The sequence below is a fragment of the Furipterus horrens genome, unplaced genomic scaffold (assembly GCF_987537825.1).
Source record: "Furipterus horrens unplaced genomic scaffold, mFurHor1.1.pri manual_scaffold_7, whole genome shotgun sequence".
Taxonomy (NCBI): Eukaryota; Metazoa; Chordata; class Mammalia; order Chiroptera; family Furipteridae; genus Furipterus; species Furipterus horrens.
Window position 1 is genome coordinate 139,662,657 of NW_028327177.1, and position 25,994 is coordinate 139,688,650.

General features: G+C 58.9%; 3 protein-coding genes across 6 annotated transcripts; all 3 read right to left on the reverse strand.

The window, feature by feature from the left end:
• Positions 1 to 100: 100 nt before the first annotated feature.
• Positions 101 to 8,799, reverse strand: UQCRC1 (ubiquinol-cytochrome c reductase core protein 1). Its single transcript, XM_090284684.1, has 13 exons — positions 8,689 to 8,799; positions 8,292 to 8,435; positions 6,179 to 6,265; positions 5,056 to 5,185; positions 4,680 to 4,878; positions 4,046 to 4,125; positions 2,352 to 2,467; positions 1,971 to 2,114; positions 1,677 to 1,837; positions 1,485 to 1,570; positions 1,085 to 1,173; positions 710 to 785; positions 101 to 288 (listed from the first exon to the last, which is right to left on the reverse strand). The coding sequence occupies exons 1-13, from the start codon at positions 8,755 to 8,757 to the stop codon at positions 224 to 226; spliced, it is 1,446 nt and encodes a 481-aa protein (XP_090140810.1). The 5' UTR covers positions 8,758 to 8,799; the 3' UTR covers positions 101 to 223.
• A 4,023-nt stretch (positions 8,800 to 12,822) lies between these two features.
• On the reverse strand, positions 12,823 to 13,681 carry TMEM89 (transmembrane protein 89). The gene is made up of 2 exons (XM_090283081.1): positions 13,302 to 13,681; positions 12,823 to 13,023 (listed from the first exon to the last, which is right to left on the reverse strand). Exons 1-2 carry the CDS (start codon positions 13,593 to 13,595, stop codon positions 12,835 to 12,837), a joined length of 483 nt encoding a protein of 160 aa, XP_090139207.1. The 5' UTR covers positions 13,596 to 13,681; the 3' UTR covers positions 12,823 to 12,834.
• Positions 13,682 to 15,354: 1,673 nt separating this feature from the next.
• Positions 15,355 to 25,498, reverse strand: SLC26A6 (solute carrier family 26 member 6). 4 transcript variants are annotated; one of them, XM_090284688.1, is made up of 21 exons: positions 25,350 to 25,498; positions 23,015 to 23,173; positions 22,792 to 22,931; positions 22,467 to 22,577; positions 21,768 to 21,931; positions 21,413 to 21,577; positions 21,182 to 21,334; positions 20,902 to 20,984; positions 20,671 to 20,818; positions 20,294 to 20,407; positions 20,109 to 20,186; positions 19,678 to 19,773; positions 19,481 to 19,587; positions 19,234 to 19,303; positions 18,207 to 18,299; positions 18,006 to 18,119; positions 17,572 to 17,664; positions 16,420 to 16,596; positions 16,190 to 16,244; positions 15,789 to 15,925; positions 15,355 to 15,620 (listed from the first exon to the last, which is right to left on the reverse strand). In XM_090284688.1, exons 2-21 carry the CDS (start codon positions 23,131 to 23,133, stop codon positions 15,606 to 15,608), a joined length of 2,232 nt encoding a protein of 743 aa, XP_090140814.1. In that variant the 5' UTR covers positions 23,134 to 23,173; positions 25,350 to 25,498; the 3' UTR covers positions 15,355 to 15,605. The 4 variants fall into 4 exon arrangements, with proteins under 4 accessions (XP_090140814.1, XP_090140812.1, XP_090140813.1 ...); XM_090284686.1 differs by lacking the exon at positions 25,350 to 25,498 and adding an exon at positions 24,904 to 25,308; XM_090284687.1 differs by lacking the exon at positions 25,350 to 25,498 and adding an exon at positions 24,302 to 24,674.
• Between the last annotated feature and the right edge of the window lie 496 nt (positions 25,499 to 25,994).

The window sequence follows — 25,994 nt, forward strand, 5'->3', positions numbered from 1 at the left end:
AAGGCGGAAGGGCCTGGGGATGCAGAACCAGGGGGAAGTCCCCGCTCCCCCATCCGCTGTCCAGCGGACTCCACGCCACAGCCAAAGAAGGACGACATGGTTCTCAACACAGGACTTTATTGGTGGCAGCGTGCAGCACAGGGCTCAAGTGCTGGGGCAGCATATTTGTGGTGGGGGGACCATGAACCCCGGCCCTGCCCTCTTGCCTACACAGGCTCCCTGCCTAGAAGCGCAGCCAGAACATGCCGCTACGGATCCGGTTGTAGTCGGGGAGCTGCTCAATGGGGCCTGTAGGGATAGGGTGTGGCGTCAGGGTGGGTACCTGGCTGGTACAAGGACACCTGGCCCTGAGCCGCACCCAACTCAGAGCTGCCCAGAGCAGCACAAGACAGGCTTTGAGTGCAGAAGGAGAAGAACATTCCTCCAGGGGTGCGGAGCCTGTCCCTTCATGCTCTGGCCCTCAAAGCCCCACCCCCCCACGCAGAGGTGTCCGCTACCTGGTGGGTGTCGGGTACTGATGGAGGCACCTTGGCAGGGAGTCAAGGAGCTGCTGGGACAGGTTTTCCAAGCAAGAACTCCCGGGCAGCCAGACTATGGGCAGAGCCTCTGGGGGGCCTAACTGGCTGCGCCCAGTGCAGGCTGGGGGATGGGGAGGGCCGAAGGAATGGCCCCAGGAGAAGGACAAAGAGCAGCCTTCCAGGGCACTCACCCACGGCTGCCACTGCCGGACACTGGTCATAGAAGTACTTGGAGCAGACCTCACGGACTGTAGTGGCGTCCACCTCCTGCAGGACGAAGCAGAGGTACACTGACCGACAGGCACCTGGGGACCACCTCAGCCAGCCAAGATGATCCAGCATACCACGGAGCCGCACCCCGCGCCCCAAAGTGGAAGGGCGACAGGGCTCGTCCATCCCCATGGCCGGTGCCTCCGCCTGCCCTCATCTTCCCTCCAACGACGCCAGCCCTGCAGGGGACACTGCCTCGGACACCAGGAAGTCTGCACTGTTAGGCCTCAAACTGCCTGTCCACTAAGAGTCAGCCAGGCCACCACTCCAGAACCTCTCCCAGGGGCCCGTGTTACCGAAATCAGGCTTTCCCACTCGGCCAGGGGGATCCGGCGGCCGTAGGTCAGGAGGCTCCGTCCAATGTCCTCACACACAGGGGTGGTGCCTGCGAGGGTGGAGGGCAAGGCTTGCAGGGTCACCCATCCGCCCCGGACCATGGGGCACACACCCACACTCGCTGGGCGCTCACACCTGAATCTCGGTTGGACCTCAGACCCCAGCCCTCACTTCTACAAGCTGTCACTGCAGTGACAGGCTGTTGTCCGGGCCCATCCACACTCGTATCTGAAGCTCCAAGCGCCTGTGGGTGGGGCATGGGGTCCACGGGAACCTTCCAACTGGTTAGGAACGGTGGCCACCCCGGGCCGTCACTGCCAGCACGCACCCCACCCCTGCCCACGGGGCTGCAGGACTCACCATCCAGATGGGACACCAGGGCACTCCTGAGGAGGTTCTTGCCCCGGCGCACGTCACTCTCCGTGGCACTGGTGCAGAGGCGCATCCTAACGCAGGGGCGGGGTTTGCTCTGAGAGCCACCGCCGCCTCTCAGCCTCCCACTTGCCTGCTCAAAGGCCCTCTCCCCACCCAGCAGCCCGGGCTGCCACTCACCACTGGCCTTGCAGGAAGAACACCATGTCATCGATGCTCATACGGTCACAGACAAAGTGTGCACCCAGTAAGCCTGTCTCCGCATAGCAGATGTTAAAGGACTGGAAGCTCTGACACAGCTTGTTGGCTACGGAGACTGAAGCCAGGGGGCTGGACAGGTGCTACCAAGGACAAGGGCAGTCAGCACCCACGCTTCTGCCTGCGGCCCGTACCCTGTGCCCCGCAGTCCCAGAACCCACTCCTCTCTGAAGGCAAGGTGCCACGCCCCCCCACCCCCCACCCCCGGGCACTCACCATGCCGCCGCCGTAAGTGCAGTCATAGTGGCCGATCACGGCACTGGCCACTTGGAGGACCACGTTGTCTGGGTTGGCCCAGCCAGGCCCCTCCACTGCAATGGCCACGTGGGCCAAAGGCAGGGCATCGTCACGGTGGCATATCTGTAACAGTGCATGGCAAAACTGAGGGACAGCCAGACTACCCAGGCAACCAGAAAAAGTGCCAGGTGTGGGTGAAGTATGTGCGTGCAAGTGTGAACACATGTGCTTGGGAGGCAGCAGCCTGGGGCCCCTCCCCATCTGCCGAGGCACCTCTGGACTCATGAGGATAACCATGCACACGAGGGTCTTCCCAGAGGCCCGGCTGAGAGCACCACCCCTGCCCACCAGGCGGCCTACCTGGCTGCCAGTGAAGCGGCAAGGAGCGAGGGTGGGTACAGTGTCCTCTGTGTACGTCCCAGAGACGCTGCTGAAGTGCTTCTGGGCGAGGTCTACCAGCTGCCGGTGCTCCACCCCTGCCGAGACAGACAGCAGTGCTGCTGGCCTGCCAGGGGCTGAGGCACAGGGCAGGGGGAGCCACGCACAAGAGAAAGGCCCCTGCCTGCCTTGGTGGGGGACCGCAAAAGGAAGACATAACGTCAAGACAGGGTGAAGGCCCTGGCTGGTGTGGCTCAGTGGACTGAGCGCCGGCCTGCAAACCAAAGGATTGCTGGTTCGATTCCCTGTCAGGGCACAGGCCTGGGTTGTGGGCCAGGTCCCCAGTTCGGGGCGTGGGAAAGGCAACCGCACATTGATGTTTCTCTCCCTCTCTCTCTCTCTAAAAATAAAATCTTAAAAAAAGAAGACTGTGATGGAAAAAGACCCTCTGTCAACAGGCTCTGCCTCACGGGCAGGGCAGGCACCTCAGAGTGGAACAGCTCTGGTCACCCCGACCGAAGGACAGCAGCAGCATGCTGAGCTGAGAACGGTCCCTGTGGGGTGCATTCTCACACGGGAAGGCAAGACTAGGGATCCCGGGGCACCTGCTCTGCCTTGCCCTTCCGGGCCTTCTCCTCAGGCAGGTCCTGGCTGCTGCCCCCGTGGGGGGGCACGTGAGCGGGCACACAGAGGTGAGATGCAGAGCTGTGACTGGCTCCGGGGTCCCGAGGGCTGGGCACACTTACCAGGAACACTACCAACTCCCCTGCGGGACCTCCCCACCGCCCCTCAACGAGAGGCCACTGGGCGCTGGGCAGTGGGCAGCCTCCCCGAGAGCACGGCCCCCACGCGCCCCTGCCTTTTATTCCGAGCTCAGGTTCTGTTGGACTCAACCAGGGCTGCCACGCCGGTAGCTCCACCTGCTCTGGGCCCCCCGGGTAACCGGCCCCAGAGCCACCCAGCACGCTCTTCCTATCCGTCTTCCACGTCCGCCCAGCCGCCAAGGCCGCACGTGGGGAAGCGCCCCCGACCCTCTCCCACCCCCACCGCCCGAGTCCAGGCCTGCGGCGGTTCCATCTGCACAGCCGTCCTGAGCCCTCCTACTCCCCGCCCTCGCTCCCGCCATCTCCTAGCAGCTTGCGGAAGAGGCCCTCCCTGGCCTGCCGGCCCCTGCCCTGCCCCACGCGGCAGCAGAACAAGCCTTAAAACCCACGACACTGCGCTGCCCCCTGCGCAGGCATCCCACTCCCCCCCCCCCCCGACTCCCACTACACTGTGGGCCCAAATGACACCTGTTCCAAAAGCCCCCTAAGCGCCAACTCTCAGTCTCCCATCAGAACCCCCTGCCGCTCTGTGCCGTCCTTTCAGGGCACTTCCCAACCTGTCACCAAATGTGCATCATCACTGCCGAGCCTGGGCGGCCCGCCGGCAAGGTCACGAGGCACAAGCCTCGGGGCGGACGCTCCCGCCAGCCCGACCGAGGCCTGTGCTCAAGAGAGGACCGGCGCCCTGCGCGGCCCATGCAGTGGTGGCAGCAGGGCAGCCTCCTACGCCGCCTCAGGGCCGTGGGACGGAGGCCGCTGCCCTCAAGACAGGGTGGGAGCAGGGTCCTTGGGAGCGGAAGACCCCAGCGGCCAGGAACAGGAGACCCGGGGTGCAGTGGGCCCAGCGCTCACCGCCAGCCGCCGCGAGCACCATGCGGGGCGCCTTGTAGTGCCGGCTCAGGTACTCCGTCAGGTCCGCGCGGGACAGCTTCCTGCAACGCACACGGTCAGCGGGTCGGCCCCGGCCCCAAACCAGTGCCCTGGGCCCCACAAGGGGCGCTGAGGAGACGGGCGAGACGCGGCTTCTCTGAAGAGCGGGCCTCAGCACACGGCTCGGTCCCGTCCCGTCCCACTCCTCGGGGGTCCCGAGCGCGGCCCTTGCCTGGCCCTGGCTTCCCCCCCGACCTCAGGACAGGCACAGCCCTCTGTGAGGAGGGTGTGAGCTGACGCTGTGGGCTCTCGAGGGGCAGCCTCAGAGCGCATCCCACCACGGGACAAACAGCCACATGGACAGGGTACCCGGACACTCCCTCCCTCGGGGTGTCAGGACACACGTGGGGATACATCCTAAAACAAAGCCCTGAATTCGAGCAAAGATCACACAAGGATTAGAAAAGGTTCACAGGGACCACAGTGCACCACAGAAAACGCCCCCAATAGCGTGAATTAGGAGAATAAATAGCACAGGCAGAAGTCACTCAAAACAGGGCGTGCGGACGTGGCCTAGCCGGGCCGCGAACCCCACTCCGCCCGGGCTGACCCCCACCTGACGTTCTCACTGGGCCCCTCCACAGGCTGGGCCAGAGGCGTGCCCTGGAACGCGGTGGCGTGCAGGTAGTCAAAGACCACATCCCGCAGAGATGCATCGTTCTCCTGCAGCTCCCGCAGGATCACGTCACGCTCCTTCTCAATCTGGGAGTCTTCCAGGCTGCAGTTCTGCACGATGTCTGCCAGCAGCTCCACAGCTGGGCGCAAGGGCAGGCGTGGGCACCAGGGGGGCCACTGGGCACCCCTGTTTGCCCTGCTACAAAGCCGTACTCGAAGGGTAGCCCCATTCTTTGGCCAGGCAAGGGGCCCCGGGATGCGAGTCCTCTGCACCCCTGGAGTTCTAGCCCCATCCCTGCCACCCCCCGAGGCATTACCTTTCGGCAGGTCCTTAGACAGTGCCTTGATGTAGTAAGCCGTGTGCTCCCGGGTGCTGTAGGCATTAAGATGGGCCCCCATGCTCTCCACCTCCTTCTCCAAGGCATTGCCAGGCCGATTCTTTGTTCCCTGGAACCAGACATCAAAAGCACCAATCAGGGGCCACCTGAGAGCCCAGGCTCAGGTCTCAGCAGAACCAGGGGTCTTCAGCAATGAGCACGGGGACAGGGGGCTCAGTCTGTGCTAACCCAGCAACTAGGCAAGTCTTGAGCTGACCGAGGCCACAGAATCATGGGGCATCAGACCGGAGACAGCCAGGGGCCAGGAAAGAAGGGCATGGCCAGGCAAGTGTCACCTGAAATCCAGCACCCCCCGTGCCCTTACTGACAGTCATGGTCAGGTAGGCTCACACCTGTGTTCAGGTGAGGCTACCACTCCCTGCTCTGCCCACATGCCATTCATGTGCCCACGTACATCGGCTAAAGTGCAGCGGCCTCTGTGGGGCTGAAGCCTAGCTAAGTGTGTCACACACATCAGCATATTAAGATCTACACGCCTACCTGGGATGCTACAGCTGACTAGGCTGCCCATTCCTGCTACACACCCCTGTCCATCCCACATTTCCACTCATTTAAAAAATTCAGCCTCTACTCCATGCCAACTGGCGGAGGGGCTATAGTGGTGACTCTCCCCACCTTCAAGAAAGCTCGGTAGTCGCTTTTACAAACAAGAGATGCCCAGGCAGTCTACCAGAGCCGAGCACTGCACAGAGTGCATGGCCACCCACGCCCGTGTGTGTGGTACAGCGCACGTGTGCCCCTACGGTGCGCCACAGCTCCTCTTCCGTACGTGCACACGCACAGGCCTGGCCTCTCTGGTGAAGAGTGCAGCTCCCGTGGCTCCATGGGGTGTTTTTGACTCTGGGGCCCTTGTGCAGGGGCCCACTAGAGGGGTGCTCACTCAGAAGAGGCTAAGCCACATGCCTCCTTCCAGAAAGGCCAGCCAGGTTACTCCGCAGCTGAAGCCCCTCACTGCGGAGGCTGACAATTCTGACCTGCACGCTCAGGAGGGACAACACGTAGCCCTAAGCCCAGGGGAGAGACAGGGCTTCAGGAGCCTCACCTTGAAAGCCAGATGCTCCACAAAGTAGCCCGCTCCGTTGTTTTTCTCGTTCTCCCACCGGCTGCCGGCATCGATCCACACCCCAACCTGGACAAGAAGCAACAAACCAACAACTCCAGACCCCACTTACCGCCACCCTCACCCCCGCAACCCACACAGGCTAAAGTTGAGGCTCACAGTCCCACGGTGGGGGACAGCTGTCTCCAAGCAGGACCACTATGTTTAGAAGTGCACAGGGCACCCCTAGCTAAATGACCAGTCATTCTGTATCACCTCTCCTTTCTGGTATACTTCCTGACTAGTTACAAGGATTCCCACAGAAGTTTCTGGCTGGGTACGATCACCTGGTATCATTACATGAAATTGAAATTCTTAAATTCAGTCTTGATTTTCAGTTGTTTTCCCTAAGCAAGCAATGCATGATTTATAAATAACTTACTTTCTCCTTTCTAAAAGTTGTTCTCTGCCTTGTTCTGGTGACTTCATCCTTTCACCATTAAGGAAGGAAGCTACCGGTTTAGATACTTAACATTCTATATTAAGAAAACAGCCTGTCCTGACTGTGTGGCTCAGTGGGTTGGGCGTCATTCCACAAAGCAAAAGGTCACCAGCAGTTCAATTCCTGGTCGGGGCCCATGCCTGGGTTGTGGGTTCAGTCCCTGACGGGGTGTATACAAGAGGGACCGATCAACGTTTCTCTCCCACATCGATGTTTCTCTCCTTCTCTTTCTCCCTCCCTTCCCCTCCCTCTAAAATAAATAAATGAAATGTTAAAAAAGAAAATAGCCTTCATTAACATTAAAAAAAAGTTTTTAGTCCTGGCTGGTGTGGCTCAGTGGACTGAGCGCCAACCTGTGAACCAAAAAATCTCCAGTCTGATTCCCAGTCGGGGCACAGGCCTGGGTTGTGGGCCAGGTCCCTGGTTGGGGGTGCGTATAAGAGGCAACCAGCTCATGTTTCCCTTGCACACTGATGTTTCTTTTCTTCTCTTTCTCCCTCCTTATACCTCTCTCTGAAAATAAATAAAACCTTAAAAAAAAGAAAATTTTAAATCAGACCTGAACACCTAACACTGCCAAATGTCTCCTTGAGACCCAAGGGGAAAATTTTATCATTTTCTTAATAGCCTCCTGGCGTGCTGTGAAACAACACCACACACGCCGCATGGTCACACAGATTTAGTCTTTTAACTTACTACTTGTTCATAACTGATTTAAAATTTCACATCCACTTTCCACAGAGATGCTGATGTGCAACTGCGTGTCATAAACTCTTACATGAACATCCATGTCACACTTAACAGCTTGGAAAGAACAATGTATTTTACAGTCCCCGGTGTCCTCTGAGTGTAACTGGCAGCATCCTTTATCCCCTGCCCCTAACATCAAGAGCATCTCCAAGTCCGTGAACACAGCCTTCTCTGCCAGCCTTTCTCAACAGGCTTTGGGTTGGCTTACACAGGTGCCATGTAATAAGGAAGTTACCCATCACCCTTTGCTGTGTTCCATAACATCACACAGGACATTGCCTGTTCCTGAAAAACTTAAAAGATTTTGCCAATAAAACCACGGAGCCCTGGAGTCTGGGGTGGGGAGAAGGGAGAGGATTGCGTCTTGAGAATCTTCTCACCTATACGTGTATCTAGTCAAGATTTCTATCCTTGAGCCAATTTTGAGGATTTGCGTTTTTTGGGGAAAAGTCATCCATTTCATGAGAACCTTCCTCCGCAATGCATCCCTGGTCTAGCCAGGAGGCTGTGACTTTGGTCTGTGAGGCTGGCAGTCACCCCACGTCTCTGAACCCCCCTTTCCTCACTGTAAAACTGAGACAGAACTGCTTCTCTCGTATGGGCTTCTTAAGAAAAAGCTGAAAAAAATGTGACTTCCTGCTTGGCAGGCACCATAGGCTAAATGAGTGCTGACTGGTGAGGACTGGCCCCCCACCCTAGAAGTCAAGGTGGGGCTGGAGTCGGGATTGGTGTAGAAGGGTCGAGCCATTGGTGAACAGCAGGAGTGACCGAAACCACAGAGACCTCAAGCCCAAGGTCACACCCCGACCCGGAAAGACTCTCGGGCAATAAGGAGGCCCCCTCCCGGCAGCAGCCCCCGCTCACCGTGCAGGTAGGCTGGGAGGACTGCTCCGAGGCCACCCGCAGGCCGTTGTCCAGCTGGCTGACTTGCGTCTCCGGCACGCTCTGGAGGGCCTGAGCGAAGGTGGTGGCGCTTCGCAAGGCAGGCGGCTTCAGCAGGGCCGGCTGCTGTAACCGGGCGACAGGGGCTGAGGACTGAGTTGGGGTATGTACTCCTCCGTTCCCAGGCCCCCAGGAGTATCCCCGTCCCCGCCCCCCCAGGCCAGCCGCGCTGCAACCATCCCCGCCCTCGGCTGTGACCTTCCCACGGCCCTGAGCCCGCGACCTCTCCCATCTCAACCCGCTGCTGCTGACAGCCCACTCCCGGTCCGCGCCCGGAAGTCCCACGTCCCATAATCCTGCGCCCCCGCAGCCACCTCACCGAGCGGCGGGTGCGTAGCAACACTCGCGTCCCAGCGCCGGCCACCCGGCAAACCGCGGAAGCCGCCATCTTCTAGTCCAGTCGGCCTGAGCCGCGTCACGCATGCGTAAGTGGACGCGACGGCGTCCGAAGCGCAGGCGCAGTGCCGCGGCCTTGGCGCTCGGCCGCCCCCTGGCGGAATCCCGGGATATTGACTCCCGGCTGGTTTGCTGCCCTCGCGGGCCGCAGGTACCTGCGCGCAGCAGTCCGCGGGGCTGTGAGCCCGCCGGGTCCGTCTGCGGTCCAGTCCGTCTGCCCCCTTCATCCTTAGGAGGCAGGGTGAGGACAGATGCTGAAAGGCACGGCTTTTTCATTAAAGGAATGAAGTAAATTCAGACGATTGACATGCAAGGAATTTAACAATATATTTTTAAGAAAAAAAAAGAGCAGCCCTGGCTGGTGTGGCTCAGTGGATTGAGCGCCAGCTTGCAGACCGAAGGTTGCACGTTTCGTTGCTGGTCAGGGCACATGCCTGGGCTAGATCAATCAAGTTCCATTTCCACTGCAAGGGGACCCCACATAATGAGAGTCAGAGACCAACCCCTCATGCACACAAGGTTCAGAGCCAGAAAGGGAGAATGGGTGTGTAAGACGCACTGAGCTAGAGATGAGGTAATGCACTTTGGAGCTTCGGAAGGTCATTGCAGGGAGAGAACATGTTCAGTAATTAAGTAGAAGTTTGCCCTGCCATATAGGTAGGTCTAAAAAAGGTTATCTTTCCTATTCTCTTATTATGGGTCAGGCTCCTCATTCAAATACCCGTAGCTAGTTAAGATGGGGGAGCGGACAAAAGTTTCTCTTGAGTCCACAGGACCTCAGTTGCCTTTAGCTTAATCAAAATAATCCACCTACTACTGAGGCACATTTTGGGGTGGCTCATTCTGAACCCCCACAAAGGCAATTTTGGCTTTTTCTGTTATTTTCCTTGAAATTCTTCCAGCCTTTGCTCACTGCCCAATTCCAAAGTTATTTCCACATTTTAAAATTTTGTTATAGCAAGATCTCGCTCTTGATCCTAACAGTTGTATGTTTTCCATTGCTGCCATAACAAATTACCACAGACTCAATGGCTTAGAACAACAGAAATTTATTATCTCACAGTTCAGTAGACCCAGAGTGCAGCATGGATCTTATTGGGTGACAATCAAAGCATCAGCAGGGCTGTGCTCCTTTCGGGAGGCTCTGGGGAAGAACCTGTCCTTGGTCATTCAGGTTGTTGACAGAATTCAGATCCCAGGGGTTGAAGGGCTTCTTCAAAGCCAGCAGCAGAGGATGAAGCACCTCTCACACTTTGAATCTGAGCTTCTCTTCTGCTTTTAAGGGCTCATGTGGTTATTTGGGCCCACCAAAATAATCCAGAATAATCTCTCTATATTAAGGTCTTTAATTTTTTAAAGATTTTATTTTTTATTTTTAGAGAGAGGGGAAGGGGGGGGGAAGAGGAAGAGAAACATCCATATGTGATTGCCTCTTGCGCAGCCCCAACTGGGGACCTGGCCCGCAATCCAGGCAAGTGCCCTGAGTGGGAATCGAACCGGTGACCCTTTGGTTCACAGGCTGGCATTCAATCCACTGAGCTACACCAGCCAGGGCAGTTCTTTAATCTTACTTCCACTTGCAAAGTACTTTGTGCTAAGTGTTTTAACATATTCACTGACTCCACAGATATCTTGAGAGGAAATTATCTGCCTACCACACCTCCCTAGGAGGTGCCAACTTCTGCCCCTTCCCAGCCTGCTTCCTCCTGCTATCCAGAGTGCACTCACTATTTCCCCTGAAATCCTGACCATGTTATAGTTCCTGGAACAGGTCAAGGTCTTTTACCCCACCAGACCCTTGTATGTCTTGTCCTCCTGACTGAAGCACTCTCCCCCTCCTCTTGCATTCATCCTTAGGTCCCAGCATCAGCCCACCCCAACTGGGCCAGCAGTCCTTGCAGAGTAATTGCCCTTCTGAGTCTGTTTCACTATCACTACCACCCTCCCTACCACCCTCCCCGATTTGTGAGTGGGTGAGGGAGGACCTGGTGGTGTTCTGCACATCAGCAGGTCCTGGCATCCACAATAGTGCTAGCAAACACTAGGTGCTCATTAAACCTTATAGAATACAGAAGTGGACCTAACAAGAGGCTGATGAAGCTCAGCCATCAACACCCTTTGCTTCCTGGCCTTGGGAGGAACTCCCAGTAGTGTGTCCACAGGGTTAAGTATTTTTGGAAAACTAGCAAATTCAGGAGAGTCTAACTGCATCCAATTAGGACCTCTGTCCTTTTTCACTTGGACTCCCCTCCATCCCACTTCCCCTTATGTAGGTAACGTTAGAGGCTGTGATATTTTAGGGGTCCAGCCAAGAGGAAGGTGAATCAGGGACTGTCCCAGGTTGGGGTCTCCAGGAAGCACACACTACAAGAGCAATCAGGATGTTTACCAGAGAATTCTTTGAGATGGGTGTTGAGGGAGGGAGAACAGCAGCTGTGGGGGGCTCTCTGCAGGCAAAGCAGCCCTGTCTGCTGTTGTCTTCCTTGAAGGGGGCCATGGGCAGTACATCTACCACGGGGAAACACAAGGTTCGAGTTTAGAGTGACATATTTATGTGACTTGCTCCACTCCTACGTATGGTTAGCGCATTCATTGTTCCTGTCCTGGTGCAGGAATGGCCTCTAGGGACACCCTGCTGGTCAGGAGACAGAAGTGCAAGGTCCTATTGCATTTATAATAGAACCTGTCCCCCTGTGCCCAGGACTAGAAACACTGTGGGCCATGGAGGAAAAACAAGGTTGGAACTGTGTGGCACCAGAAGCTCATCTGTGGAAAATTCTTCTGAATCATAGTGCATCTATTATGAAGGTTGATGAAAGTTTCCCAAATTTGAAAACCACCCAGACCATTTATGTGACACCATCAATAGCAAGGTAGGAGAGAAGCACATTTTCTAAACTATCAATTATTAGCCTTGGCTGGTGTGGCTCAGTGGATTGAGTGCTGGCCTGTGAACCAAAAGGTTTCCAGTTCGATTCCCAGTCAGGACACATGCCTGGGTTATAGGCCAGGTCCCCAGTTGGGGACGCGCAAGAGGCAAATGCAACCAATTGATATCTCTCTCGAACATTGATGGTTCTCTCCCTTTCTTCCTCCCTTCCCCTCTCTCTAAAAATAAATAAAATCTTAAAAAAGGAAATGATCAATAATTAAAACACAAATCTCAACCATGTTAGAAGGAAGACTGAATTATCTTTCTATTCTTAATATGGGAAATATTTCCACCCAAATTACAAAATCTTTACATAGATAGAGGCCACCAGAGTGAGCAGCCAGAAAATGTAGGGGGGAAAAAGTATTACAGAAACGTATCAAGAAGACACCACAAATACACTATTGTTCTGGATTTTGCATTGTAGTATCTGCCAACTTTTTAACATTTGTAAGTTGTCATGGTTTTTAATTTTAATTCACTTGTTTCTATTTTTGAATTCATAATGCTATATTGTTTTTTTAAAAACAGAGACCCTAAAAGTGCCCAGGCTGATTACCCACTCAACCTGGATTGCCTATGACAGAAGGGAGGGGGGGTGTGAGGGCCCCTTTAGGGAGGCTCAGCTCCCACTCTACTTCCTGGGGTCCTGCAGTAAGGGCCACTCAGGCGCCAGCGCACATCTGAGATGCTGCGAAGAGGAAGGCAGCCGGGGCTCCCCCTCCATCTGCCAGCCCCAGCTCAGGCCCTGAAGCCCAGCCAGGAGCCCTGGCTGACTCAGCCAGGTTGCCACTTCTGGGCATCCCTCCAAGACCACCCAAGCCTAACCTGATGGTCAATTCTTCTCCCACCCCACTGGGGGACCCCTGAGAAGCCCCAGAATAGCAGTTGTATTTCTGGGTGAAATCCTTAGGGAGGAGTAGTCAGTTGGTGAAGGGCAATGGAGCCGTGTGAGCCAGCCTGGGCCCCACCCAACCTGGGCACCGAGGCCTCAACATGTGTGCTGGTTCTACAAGTAGGGAGGGGATACAAGGTCCAGGCTGGCCTGGGAAAAGACACACAGACCCAATCCTGGCTTAGAGCCTCAGGCCATCTCCACCCCAGTTGACCACCAGGCAAAGAGAGGCATATGTTGGGTCAACCACTCTGGGTGGGAGTCCCCTTTATTTGCATAGGCTGCTGAGCAGCTAGACTCTGCAGGTGGTCCTGGATTTGGGCCAGGAGGGAATCCAGCATGTGCAGGACGGTGAGGAGCAGGTCATGGTCTGAGATTGGGGTCTGCCCTTTACAGGATCCAGAGATGTCCACGGTTACCACCTTCGAAGGCTGAGGATAAGACCGAGAGGCAGAAGTGAGAGGAGAGGGACGGCACAGAATGTGACGTGGGGCAGCAGTGGAGCTACGGAGAGGGGGCTGGGACGGGGGAGTTCGGCTGATGGAGGATCTGTGGGGTCCATGGTGGCTGGTTAAGGAACAGGCATCAAAGGGAGCCAGAGGGAACAGGGCACTGGCCACGGGGTACGGTAGGTTGACTGAAGGACGGGAGTTCACTGGGTGTGAGCGGAGGAAGGAGGCCATGGGGGACAGGGCAGGGCTGTGCTCACCTCGCTCTTGGTGCCCCGCACGCGCCGCCGCTGAAGCACCTTGTGGCTGATCACCAGCATCATGGCAGTGGTGACCGTGAACCCCGCCACGGGGTAGATGGGGTTCATCCCCAGGTCCATCCAGTGGCCAGGATAGCCCTGGCTGGCCCCGCAACCCTCTAGGCTGCTTGGCTGGCACCCCCAGGGCTGCAAGTCCAGGCCCACCTGGTACCACAGGGGTCGAGAGCAGGCGTGGGTGGGAGCAGACACGGCCAGCAGGAGAAGCAAGGGCAGGAAGCACCGTGTGCACGGCATGGCCGCCGTAAGAGCCAGCGGAACTCGGGTGCCCGGCAACAAGAAAACACCCCTCCCCCAGCAGCAGGCCTGGCAGGAGCCGCGGGTTCCGGGGGGAGGGAGGAGGGGGCATGGCCTTCCAGGAGGGACAGCCTGGACAGAAAATATAGTGGACCGTGGGGGTGGATGCAGTTCCAGGCCTGGGAGGATGACGTGGCAGGCCTGGGGCCCAGGACTGAAGGGCCATCTCCTTTTCCCTCCCTCCCTGGCACCTAACATCCAGCCCCTAAAAGCCTTTTATTAAAAAAAAAATTTATTTTCAGAGAGAGGGGAAGAGAGAGAGACATCGATGTGGTTGCCTCTCACAAGCCCCCAAATGGGGACCTGGCCTGAAACCCGGGCACGTGCCCCAACCAGAAATCGAACTGGCGACACTTCGATTCGCAGGCCAGCACTCAGTCCCCTGAGCCACACCAGCCAGGGCCACCCCCTAAAGTTCTAACCCCACTGCCCCTAATGCTGCTGTCCAGCAGAGCTGCTCAGCGGTCCCTACGCCCAGCCTACCGGTCTGCACAGCAGCAGAGAGCACTCAGAATTGTGGGCCCCTCCCTTTCGGAATAAGGCCTGAGGCTCCCCTGCCTATGGGGTCTCCCCTTCCACCTGCCCACATCCCTGAACACACCCACTGTCCCCTACCACAGGAGCCCTGTTCTTAAAGGCCCTTCTCACGGCTGGTGTTCCCGTTAAAGTGTAACCCACCCCCTGACCTTCAGTCCCTTTTCCCTCGCGTGACCCTGTTCACGTTCTTCAGAGCATTTCCAAGGAGCTGCAATCTCTTGTTCTGAGGTCTGCCTTCCACTCTGGCACATAAGCTTCACTCAACCAATATTTACCAAGTGCTGCCACGTGCCACTCACTGTTCCTGGTACCAGGCACTGTTCCTGGTGCCGGGACGCAGGGTGACAAAGTAGACAGAGGCCACAACTTCCTGGGCTGAGGTTCCGGGATGGCACTGACACACACTGAGCTGGAAACAGCCGGACGAGGGGACTCCGCGACGTGGACGGTGGCGCAGCCTCTGCGCCCTCGCCCAAGCCCTGCTCCGAGCGCTCTGCGGCGTCTCGTCGTTGAACACGCACTGAGCAACCCGGGAGGCGGGTACTAGCATCGTTCTGCTATACTGCTGAGCCACCAGGCCCAGAAGGTTCCAGGGCCTGCCGCCCCGCATCACTCGGAGTGTCAGCTGCCAGAAAGCCTGCCGCTGCCCGCTGGGTCACCTGCCCAGATGTGGTTTTATGGCAGAGAGCGGCACGCGCTTCCTGGCTGACAGTGACCTGCAAAGCCCAGGCGTCTTCCCAAGCAACCCAGCCACGCGCACTCTTACTTCTAAACGCAGACCAGCAGTACCTGCAGGCGCCGCGCTTCCTCTGAGTTGCTCAGAGGTTCCCGCGACGCCCTCCAGTGGCATCCGTCCTGCCCTGCCCTGCCCCCTATCGGGTGTCCCCGAGAACAGGTCATTCCTGAGAAGCAGCTGATTCCAACTATGTACTTTAGAACCAAGATCCAGGCGCCGAGGGCTGTGCGTAGCTGAGGAGAAACTTGAACCTTGGTGCCTCCACTTGGGCCTGGCCCCACAGCTCTCCTGCCTGCCCTGACCCTGACTGCCCCCAGCTTTTAACTCAAGTTCCCACTTTGGAGCACCACAAGGGTCAGGGGCCAGGGCTGTGGACTACCACCCCCCCGCCCCGCCCATCCTCCACCACGCCACAGCAGAGCCTGGTGTTGGGCAAGCGAGTCTTTATTCCTGAAGCTGAAGACACGCATGCTCCCCGACCCCTGACCTGGCCAGTGTCCCAGTCCAGGCCGTGAACACTGTGCTTGGAGTCCCAGGACCTCCATCCCTGAGTCGTCTACGTGTGTGTACGGAGGGGACTCCCGGGCGATGATTGCAGGCAGCCCCGTGGTGGGGGTTCTCACAGGTGCCCCATCATAGCCTCCAGAGGTACAGTCTTCAGAAGCACAGCAGCACGGTCAGAGTTTGGTAACCTGAGCGGGCAGACGAGGGGAGCCTCCCGTCAGTCAAGGGCACATACCAGCCTCTGCCCTGGGAGCAGCTTCATCTGGGAAGGGTGGGAACTTCCTGGAGCTGGGGTCAGGGTAGGAACAAGCAGTAGACAAACAAAAAAGAGTTCAGTGGGCCAGAGGTCAGCTCACCAAAACAGGGCTCCCTTGGTTGGACCTCGGGTGTTGGAGGGCAAAGATGACAGCATCATGGACAGAGGCAAAGAGGTGCTGCTTAGTGATGGACGCATCAAAGAAGTGCCCAGCCTCAAGCTGGGTGACCACGGGAGCTGTTGGCAAGGAGTAGGTCTCTCCTGACTCCGAGAACAATCAGCAACCCCAGCCCCAGTCACCAGCAGGATGCTCTGACCCACATCACCAAGGCTTCCCCCCTGAGGCCACAGCTAAACCCCAAGTTACCTGATCTTTGATCCCTGCCCCCCAGGAGACCTCTGACCTCCAGTTTGAGAGACAGATGTTTTCCTGGCAGACTCCTTGGCCAGAAAAACCCCGCCCTCTTCCCGAACCGTGCTCATGGTCCCCAGCACACGCACTGTGGCAGGCAGCCAGGTACACCTCCACCTCTATCTCCCGGAAGTCACGGAAAATCTGCAGCAGAAAAGGGGGCCCGATTCAGAGGGAGGCTCAGGGGCTGCAGGGGCAACTCAGGCCGGCCAGGGGGAGGGAGTTTAAATAAGAAATTCAGCAGGTTTGGGGGTCCAAGGGCTCTTGGAGATAGTGATGGGGTCAGGGTCGCCTTTCTAAGGTGCCTCCAGCCCCTTACATTCTTCAGGCTCTTGAGACACACGGTGTCCACGAAGGAGAGGGTGCTTAGGTCCAGGACAAGGCTGTGGAAGTCTGGCTGAGGCAGGCCCAGGGCCTTCAGTGTGAACCGGTCTGCGGCCATGGCATCTTCTTGATCGCTGGCTGCTGTGACCTCTAGTTCCTTCTCTGTGCTCACCTGCCGGGGAACCAGACACGCTACAGGGGAGGCACAGGGGCGGGTGAAGCAGGGAATACACACAGACATGCAGGAACACACAGGGTCAGGTGTGGAACATGCATGTAAATACCGCACACATGGGGCATGCAGAGGACACACGAGGACACGGACGTGGGGAGCCTCCTGTATGCAGGCAGGATGGACATTTAGGGACACACAGGAGAGGACACCCAGACTCAGGGAGCACACACACACACATGTATACTGCTGTTACCTCTTAGGCCCAGGCTTAATAGGGACACTTTAGGGACATTTTATTTACTTATTTTTTTAAAACTTTATTTACTTTTTTAGAGCGAGGAGAAGGGAGAGAGAGAGAGGGAGGAAATATCAATGTGCGGTTGCCTCTCGCACGCCCCAACTGGGGACCTGGCCCACAACCCAGGCACGGGCCCTGGCTGGGAATTGAACTGGCAACCCTTTGGTTCATAGACTAGCGGTCAATCCACTGAGCCACACCAGCCAGGGCTTAACAGGGACACTTTAGAAGGAGTGCACTGGGAGACCATGCTCCATCCTCAGCCAGGGTGGAGTGGGTAGCGGGCCAAGGGACAGGACCAGAAGACACGCATGCACACCTCTGTGCATGCAGACACCTCAGCACCCCGCCTGCGTCTCTAATGGAGCGTGGCACCCTCTCTGATGAAATGTTTCTCCCCACGCACCCAATGCTTTCCCCTCTACCCACAAGCAGAGACTGTGGGATTCTGTGGACTCTACAAATTCAAGGTGTTCACCAGGGCCTCGAAGCACTGACAGGAAGCCACAGCGGGGTTTCACGGTGTACCATTAGCGGTCCCTCCAGAGTGACCGAGCCAGCGTCCCCTTCCTCCTGCCCCTGCACAGCCACCTTGCACCCACGGGTCCATGGCTCTCCTCACCAGACACGGCTGCACCCCCACCTCAGCGGGCCCGCCCCAGCCCCAGCCTCACCTTGGCCTCGGAGCCCTCCACATTGTTGCTCTTGGTGCTTCCGTCACTAGTGCTGACCTCGATGGAAACAGGAGTACCCTTGGAGGCAGCAGCCTAGGCCGGGGAAGAGGGGGACGGGAAAGCGTTGCCCCAGCTGCGGTGCAGCAGCTGTGCCTGGCAGGCCTGGGATTGACCTCCGGCTTTGGGCAGGCAGGTGGGCCAGGAACCAAAGCTTGGGACCCGAGGCCAGGCTGAAGGCTGTGGGGTTTTGACCAGCTCCGGGAACAGCCATAAATGGAGGAGAACTGTCGTGTTTCACGCTGCCCGTGGCTCGGAGGTGGGAGAAAAGCAGAACCCCACCAGCAGGGAACAGGGAGCAGAGAGAAAGGATGAGGGTGAGATGTCAGGAGCCCAGGAGGCTGGGACAAAGGCCGGGGCAGGAGGCACGGGCTCACAGGGACCGCTGTCTGCGCCTGGAGTTTCTCCTTCTGCAGTCGCTTCAGCTTTAGCTCCTGCTTCCTGAGCAGCTTCTTCTTCCGGGAGATGAGGTGGTCAATGTCCACACCGCACTAGAGGCGAACGTCAGGGAAGGGGATGTGGGTGTCTGGGGAGGCAAGGGACCCTCTGCCACTGACCCTGGGGACCCCAGGCCTCACCCTCTGCTTCAGCGCGTCACTGTAAAGCTCAGCATTGGCGAAGTACATGGTGGCTGAGGAGCGGAAGACCTTCACACCTGGGACCTCCCTGGCCTGGGGATGGGTCACGGTGGGGGTGGCTGAGTCCTCTCTCTCCTGGCTGCATCCTGCCCCTCCTCTCCTGTGTGCCCCAGTGGTCCCCACCTGCTCCCACCCCCCAGCCAGGGGCGGCCCAGCCTGTGGCGGCTGTCATCCTGACTCGTCCTGCTCCCGCTCTGCCCGGGCCCTTGTCTGCCTGACAGGTTTCCTCCAGTGTCTCTGCACCCCTCCTCCCTATGTCCCCTGCCCTCCTGCCACTACCCAGGCTAGGTGTCAGTGGCACTTAGGCCTCCTCCTAGGTCTCTGACCCTGGCCCTGTGGTCTGCTTTCTACATGCTGCATGGAGACAGACACCGTCCTCAGCTGCCATCCCAGCCAAGTCTTTCCCAGCTCGCGCCCCACTCAAGGCACAGCCAGGCCTCTGCTCTGCATTCGGGCCTGCTCACAGTGCCCCCCACCCGCCTACCTCCCCTCCCACCCACTAAGCTGCTTACTCTCGTGTCCTCCCTCACTCTGCCTCACCATACTGTGCTCGGCCTTCAATGCCCCACGTCAGGGGGGATGGGCTTCTTTGACTCCCGCGCCCCCACCTGTGTTCTCAGCACTTGGCATGGGACTTCCCAGGAGACCAATGAATGCTGCTCCAACATCCTGGTGCCCCAGGACCCTGTCCCTCACACATTCCAGACCCAGGCCTGCTCTGCAGCATGGAACTTGTACTGCTGGCTCCAAGAGACCCCTCCCCACCCCCCAGGTCCATCTCTGTCCACTCATCCTCTGGCCCCTCCTAGCTCCTCATAATCTGAGTGAGGGTCATGGATCCAAATTCCTCCCTTGAAATTCCAAGGACCAAAGCGTCCTTGTCAGGCATGGAAGGGATTGACAAAGGCCCTTTGTGCCTCTGTCCTACCCTCTCCACGCCTTTTCCTGCTCAGGCCCTGCCACTCACCTCTGAGTACTCTGCCGTGTCTCTGTAAATATCTGTGTCTGGAATCTGCCCCAGGACAGAATAGTGGGGCCTGTGGAGAGACTGAGCATGAGTGGGGGGCGGGGGCAGCGCATGAGGAGAGGTGCAACGAGGAACTAGGAACCTGGGGTCACCCCAAGATGTGGGAAAGCTGGGGGGAGCGGTGTGGACTTCACTCCTCACCAGCTGGAACGGGGCGGTGGGGGGTGGACCAGGAAGGGGGACTCACAGTTGTGTACGGACCACCACGAGCAGCAGAGAGAAGACCACTGCCACCGCCAGGCCCAGATCTAGGTTCAGCAGGATGGTGGCCACAAAGGTCACCAGCCAGATGAGCTGAAACAGAAGGGCCGTGGTGCACAGGGCTTGGCGAGGCCGCTGGGGCTGAGGCCCCCGATCCCAGCCCCTGGGCCCCGGGCCTCTCACCAGATCTCCACGGTTTGCCTTCCAGAGCGAGCACACATCCTGGACCTGCATCAGCATGCCCTTCAGGTTCACTATAATGATGGCTGCCAGGACTGCCTGTGGTGGCGGGGGCGTCACTGGGGCTGCTGAATGGTGCCCAGATGCTGACAACCCTGACCTGCCAAGCATGAGCCAGGCTGACCCCAAGCACCTGGGCATAATAACTCCAGACAGATGCTAACCATCACCTGACCCCTGACCTTGACAACTTGGGTCTGACTCTGAAAGGTTCTAACCCTGGACCCTTGGCTCCAAATCACCCCACGATCCCTTCCTTGAAAAACAGGGCATGACCTTATATCCCTGCCCCTCACCTGACACCTGCCTGATTGATCTGAGCCCCTGGCTTGGCCAAGGCCCTCAAGCCTGTCTGGGTGAGGGTGGGGGCTCACCTTGGGCAGATGTTGGAAGAGTTCCCCAAGTTTGAGGATGATAACGAGAATGAAGAGGGAGGAGATGGCTCCGGCCACCTGCAGGGCAGGAGTGAGTAGGAGGTGGGGGGAAGGGGAGGAAACAGCACCGATGAGCAGGGGCGGATCCCCCAGCCAAGCCCTCCCCAGCACAGCCGGAAGCGCACCTGCGTGTTGCCCCCGCTGCTCTCCTGCACCAGGCTCCGAGACATGGAGCAGCTCACGGGGAAGCACTGGAAGAAGCCCCCGACGAGGTTACTGAGGCCGAGAGCCACCAGCTCCTGGTGGGGGAAGTGCAGCCGTGAGGAGACTTCACTGGCAGGGCCTGGTCACTGTGCCGCTGTCCCGGCCTACACATCCCCAACCTCGTCCGTCCCCAACAGCCCCAAAGATGTCCCACCCTCAGTCTCCACATGGTCCCGGCACATCTGTTTGCCGTCTCCCTGTGTCCCACCTGACACACCATTCCCCCAGGCCCTGAGGCCTCTGGTACACTGGGTGCCCCCCCCCCCCGCCCCGGTGTCCCCTGTCCCATCCTCCAGACCTGGTTGCTGTCCACCCGATAGCCATGCCTCAGGGCGAAGATCTTCCCCAGCGAGATGGCAATGGCGAACCCCACCACAGCAATGGCGAAGGCATTTCCCACGAGCCGTGTGAACAGCTGGGGGCTGGGGGCCACTGGGGGCTTCAGCCTGTGAGGGGCACCTGTGAGGCCAACGGAAGGTGCCGGACCTGGCAGCCCAACCTTCCCTGCCCTCCGGGGGTCGGGGCTCACCCTGTATCGATGTTGCCCACGACATCCACCCCGAATCTGTGCTTCAGGCCCAGGCCATAGGAGATGCCAGTGGCCGTGATGAGCTGGGGGGAGAGGACAGAGCCGGGGGAGGTGGGAGATGCTGTCAGGGGCGGGAAGGTACTGACATGGGGCTTGCTGCGCGGCTGCCCCCACCCCTAGGAACTCCCACTTGGGCCCACTCCAGCTAGTCCCTAAGTGCCTGGGGGACACCCGCAGGGACAGGGCCTCTCCACTCTCCCCTGCTCCCTAGAATCCGAACCGTGAGCAGCTCTCCGGGGAGCGGCAGGGGCAGATGTCGCCGCAGCTTGTCATTCAATAGCTTCACCACCACAAGCACCACCCCGGCCAAAACTGCGGTGACCACAGCGCCACTCAGGCACTGGGGCAGCTTCCGGCAGACCTCCAGCACTGTCTGAGGAGGTGGGGAGTCACAGCCAGCACTCAAGGCCATGGTGTACACCCCGCCGCCCCTTCTCCGGCCCCTACTCACATAGATGAGGGACAGTGGTCCAGAGAAGCTCCTCAGATGGAGGCCAAACACATACTTGAGCTGGGAGACGAAGACGTGCACAGACGCGGCCGTGGTATAGCCGCGGACCAGAGGCTCTGACAGGTAGGTGACCACGAAGCCGAAGTGGACCAGGCCCAGCCCCACCTGTGGGGTGGCCAGCGGCGGTCAGGGCAGGCAGGGGCCCTAGGGGTGGCTGGATCAGAGCCCAGGACACGAGGGATCAGAGGGGGATGTGATGAGGAGGGGGACGGTAAAGGCCAGGCACTGAGGGGGTGGCAGCGGGTCTGGCAGGGGGGCGGGCAGTGCGGGGCGCACGTTCCTGACCGCTCCGCACCTGGAAGAGGCCGACCAGAACGCTGAGCGTGGAGGCCAGCTGCACCCGGGCGGCGTCACTGTCCGTCTGGTTGACCGTGGAGTTAAAGGCTTGCACAAAGGCCTTATCCAGAGCCAGGGACTCGGTCACACTGCCCACCATCACGGACATGACAGCAAAGGTGCCTGCAGGGACAGGACAGGTCTGAGGGGGTGAGGACACTGTCCTACCCTGGAGCCCCGCTCTTGAGGGAAAGTCCAGGAGCCATCAGCTCTAGACAAACATCCTCAGACCAGGCCATGCAAGAGAGGCGGTGCTGTGGTCAGGCAGGAACCCTGGGCTCAAGGGCTCCTGGGACGGCGAGAAATGTTGTCCCAGCCCCACCTGTGTCCACTGGCTCAAGGCCATTCCCCTTACAAAAGATGGAATGGGGAAGTGGTCACAGCCATCAGGCTATCAGGCTTATGCCAAGTTCTGGGCCCCTCAAGATGCTTCACCCACCCACATCCTCCTGGAGCCAGAGTCTCTAGGTACCTGAGTCTGCGGCCCCTTGCTCAGAGGCCTAGTCCAGCCTGGGAATGACCCTTGGGGATCTCCTGGCACCCCACACCAATGCGGTACTCTCTCTTAAGTTTCCTTGCCCTGCTCAGGCCTCCCTCATCCTGTCCTCCGTGGGGGATGTGAGCGCCCTCCTGCCAGGCTGGGCCCGGCTCCACTCACCCACTGAGATGTGCCGGGAAGTGCCGAACAGGAAGTAGATAAAGACAGGGTAGAAGGAGCTGTAGAGGCCAAACATGGGGGGCAGTCCTGCCAGGAGAGCGTAGGCCAGGCCTGGGGGCAGGGAGGGTGGGGGCAATATGGGCTTGGAGGCCGGGCCTTCAAAGGGTGAGGAAATCTAAGCCCCAGGTCATGGGCCATAGTTCCAGGGGCAGAGATCATGGCTTCGGTTTTTTATTGGGGGGGTGGGTGGGGGAGGATTAGGTTTTAAGACTAGAGTCACCACCCAAAGGCTGAGGGTACAGCCTCTGCATCAGGGGTAACTCACCCTGTGGTAGCTGCATAATGGCCACACTCAGGCCAGACAACAGGTCACCTAGGAGCCAGTCACGCACAGGATACTGGGGTAGCCAGGCCAAAACTGGGACGTGTCTGAGCAGAAGGGCTCGGGCCCGAGCACGGGAGCACCTGGGGACACAAGGGTAGGTGTCCAGGACAGAGGCTAACTAAGTCCTGCCAGTGGACCCTCAGCCCCCCGTCCTCAGCCTTACTGTAACCAGGGGCGCCGCTGGCGGGTCCCGGCTGCTGAGCCCCAGTGCCCCAGCTCCTCCAGCTGTTCCTGGTTCAATAGTGGCCGCTCTACGTGGTAGTCTCGCCTCTTTAGCTCCATTGCTTCTGTTGTGGCCAGCAGTACCTCTGTGTCCCTCGGTCTGGGGTGGTGAAACCAGAGACAGTGAGGGCACCCATGGCCCAACCTCCCCCACACCTCCACATCAGGTGGGGGACCAGAGAGTTGCCCATCTGACTTTTCTAGGCCCCAAGATCTAGGTAGGTCCAGCCTGCAGCTGGCCCCAGGCCCAGGTACGGGAGTACCTGAACTTTGGCTAGTGGAAACCTCTTGCTGGGCCAAAGTCCCCACCAAGAGACAGCAGGATGAGCACAGCTCACCCCTCCAGCCCTTGGTGTGGCTGCTCGGCCCCGGTGTTCTACCAGCTCAGGCCCCAGGCTGACTGCCCTCCAGCCTCCTTCCCTGAGCCCCGTGATCTCCCTCAGCCAATCTCTGCTCAGGCTGAGCCCTTTCCCAGCTGCCCCACAAGCCCAGTGTTGGCTGGCTGAGAGCAAACCAGGGGTCCAGTTCGTCAGGCAGACCCCTCTTCAGATGAGCCCCTCCCCTCCAAGGGAAGGAAAGTGATGGGGCTAAGACTGCCGCTGGGCCTCCAGCCCAAGGGTCCAGGTTGTAGACAAGCTCAGCCTAATCTGGGAAAACCAGGGTGTGGCTCTCCCGTGGAGGGAGAGGCTTTCTTCTGGAAAGGGAAGCTCCCATCTGCAGTGGGATCTCCCCTGGCAACAGGTCTCGGAACAATCTCACCTGGGGGAAGCTCTCACCAGACAGAAAAGTTTTCACCAGCCAACTAAAATCTGCCTCCGGGGACAATCTCCGATCTGCCCAGAGATTTCCACCGGAGGAGGGGGGTTGATCTCACTTGGGAATAGGAGATCTGTGCTGAGGGGGTTCTAATCCGGGTAAGCTCTCACCTGGGGGGAACTATCCTGGAAATAGGAACTATGACAGAAGGAGCTAGCTGTATCTGGCCAGAAGCTTCCACCAGCTGGGGAAGTTTTCACCTGCCGGGAAAATTCTAACCTAGAAGGTACTCTCTCACGAAAGGGACGCTCTCACCTGGCGGAAGTCCCCACCTGGGACTAGATCTCACAGGGGGCATCTTAACTGGAGGAAAGCTCTCACCTGCTGAGAAAGCTTTCACCTGTCAGGAAAGCTCTGATCTGTAGGCAGCTCTGACCGAGGGGGAGGATCCCACCCCAGGAGCAGGACTCACCTGGGAAAGGCTCTACACTGGGTGTCCCGACTGGAGGAGGACGTGCAGAGTGGTGCAGAGACCCTCAGAGACTCGGCATCGCCCTCTCACGGGGATCTCTGAGCCCCCTCCCGCCTCCTTCTGGCTGGAGTCGCTCAGGTCTTCCCACCCCAGCAGGACCCGAGCTTGGAGGGCGGGGCTCAGAGCCTTGGCCCCTCCCTCTGGAGTGCACAGGGGCCCGAACCCGAGCTCTCAGTCCGGGACCAGGAGTACCGCTGGGTGGACTCAGGCCCCCGGTTTGGACTCTCTTGCGGCGACCTCCGGCACCCACGCGCGCCACCGGCGCACCTCCTGGGCCGGGGGGCTTCCGCACGTGGCCGCCCCGCTGCGGCCCCTAGCTAGCCGTCAGGCAGCCTAGCTGCCGCCCCCAGCCCTCGCTGCGGTAGGGCAGCCGCCAGCAGAAAACCGGCAAAGCGGTAAACCGAGGCGTGGCAGGCGGGAAATGGCTGCTCCAGACTTGGCGGTACCCCTTACGAGCCGACCCAGGCCGGGCGCCTGCGCAGGGCCAGGAGGCGGCCCGCGCCTCGCGGACACCCGGATCCCGGGCCGCGCCCTCCACTCACCCCGATGCTTCCGACAGCTTCATGGCGGGCGCGCTGCCAAGTACCAGCGGCTCTAACTGTTCTGGCCCGCGGCCGCTACGGGCCGAAAGGCGGGGCTTGAGACAGGGGCTAAGCGTGCTGCGGGCACCTGCGGGCCAATTCCGGGCAGGACCGGGAAGCCTGGGGCCAATCACCCTGCGCGGGCGGGGCCTCAGTGACGCTCTCCGGGCGGAGCGAGTCCCGGGGAGAAAGATTTTAACCCCTTCTGTCCCAGCCCTCCTGCCTGAGCCTGTGGGAACTGCAGAGCTGGGACCCGCGACCCCAGGTTCCTGCGCGGGAGGGGCCTGATACCAGGTCCTGACTCCCTTGCGAAGGGTCCCGGCGGGATAGGGAAGGAAGACTCCCCCTCCCCCCCAAGCGGGCAGGACGCCCGGGGGCGCGGCTAGTGACTAGAGCCTTAGCCTGACCTGGGGGGTATCCGGGTCCACGGGGCGTCTCGTGTCTCTGAGGGCGCCACCCTCAGGCTTCAGGCTTTTCCCCTGACGCCGGTCATGTCTCTGAGACAGTAGGTGCCCAAAGTCTCCCTTCGACTCTGAACACCCAGACCTGAAATGAGGCCGAGGTTCCCCGGTTCCCCTCCCCCGCACGTAGCGCAGCCCGGACAACTTGCCCAAGGCTTCTGCTTGAGGAACGCAGGTGCACCCTCCCCACCCCTACCCCCACCCCCGCCCGGGGCGGCTCTAAATCCCAGAGGCTGGTAGGGGTCAGTGCGGTCAACAGGCTGAAAGGTTAGCAAGGACAGTTCCTAGAGTTAGTTGGACCCCTGGCCAGGGCAAACGCCAGGTTAAGGCTGTAGCCTGTAAGACTCAGGACGTCACCAGCTGCTGCCTTTGCTGCTGGGGAGACCCGAGTTAGGGGGCTCCCCTTCCTCGGTTGTCTGGCTTGCAAGAGATGTAGTCAGTCTAGAGACAACGCGTATAGTGGAAATGAAGTAGCAAGTTTGTTTATGAAATACACTTGAACACGAAGCTGCGAGCGCGCACCCAGCTAGCTCGTCTGAGTGCCCCGATTATTGGAATTTCAGGGGTTTTATGCTCGTAGCCAGCAGCATC